The sequence below is a fragment of the Eimeria mitis genome, genomic scaffold (assembly GCF_000499745.2).
Source record: "Eimeria mitis Houghton genomic scaffold, Emh_scaff2779, whole genome shotgun sequence".
In the NCBI taxonomy this organism is placed as follows: Eukaryota; Apicomplexa; class Conoidasida; order Eucoccidiorida; family Eimeriidae; genus Eimeria; species Eimeria mitis.
Window position 1 is genome coordinate 977 of NW_013571121.1, and position 955 is coordinate 1,931.

Sequence of the window (955 nt, forward strand, 5' to 3'; positions counted from 1 at the left end):
CTGCCCCGCATCAGCAATGCATGAAGTAAACCCTAAACCCTAAACCCTAAACCCTAAACCCTAAACCCTAAAAGGAATAATAAAATGCAGTCAATCATGAAACCCTAATAATAGACCCGAAACCCTCAAACTAAATAGTAAACCCTAACCCTTAGACCCTAAACCCTAAACCCTAGTAAGCAGTAAACCCTAATCAACTCTTAATAAGAGTAAACCCTGATAAAACCCTAAACCCTAAACCCTAAAAAAGAGATAAACCCTAGTACACCTTACTGTGCAATAAACCCCAGTAAGACTTGATCTGTATTAAACCCTAAACCCTAAACCCTAATTAATATTAAACCCTAGTAAACCCTAATTAACACCAAACCCTAATAAACCCTAATTTACACAAAACCCCCGCGAGCACAACAGCACCGATATGAATGCTGCCATACCCACCACGCAAAGAGGTATTTAGGGTTTAGGGTTTAGGGTTTAGGGTTTAGGGTTTGGTGGTTGGCTGCAGCAAGGGCTTTTCCTCTTTGGGGGTTACAACGGGGTCGAGCGGCTGAGCGACCTCTTCAGGTAAACCCTAAACCCTAAACCCTAAACCCTAGACCCTAAACCCTAGACCCTAAACCCTAGATTTGCGAAAACCCTTTGCTTTTTCTGTACTTGCCCCGCAGTAGCCCCTGAGCCATCTCCTTCTTCTCTTCCAAGGGTTTAGGGTTTAGGGTTTAGGGTTTAGGGTTTAGGGTTTGTGGTTTGTGTTAGATTTGACTTACTCTCGGAGGTTTGGACGGTAATAACAACATACAGTGGGCCCCCCCGGGGGGCCCCCCAGCCGGGTCAGTTTTGCTGCTGGGGGCCCCCTGCTGCAGCAGGAGGAGTTGAGGAAGCAGAAGCAGCAGCAGCAGCAGCAACCGTAGCAGCAGCAACAGCGGTTGTGGCTGCGGTGCTTTATCATACACCG

General features: G+C 46.9%; 1 protein-coding gene across 1 annotated transcript in view; it reads left to right on the forward strand.

Annotated features, from left to right (window-relative positions):
- Positions 1-16: 16 nt before the first annotated feature.
- Positions 17-955, forward strand: part of EMH_0058590 (leucine zipper-like transcriptional regulator, putative) — a gene marked incomplete at both ends in the record, with an annotated part of 2,876 nt that continues 1,937 nt past the window's right edge. The window contains 2 exons of the mRNA XM_013497589.1: positions 17-25; positions 509-567. Of these exons, the coding sequence (XP_013353043.1) occupies positions 17-25; positions 509-567 (68 nt within the window). The remainder of the gene's footprint in view (positions 26-508; positions 568-955) is intronic.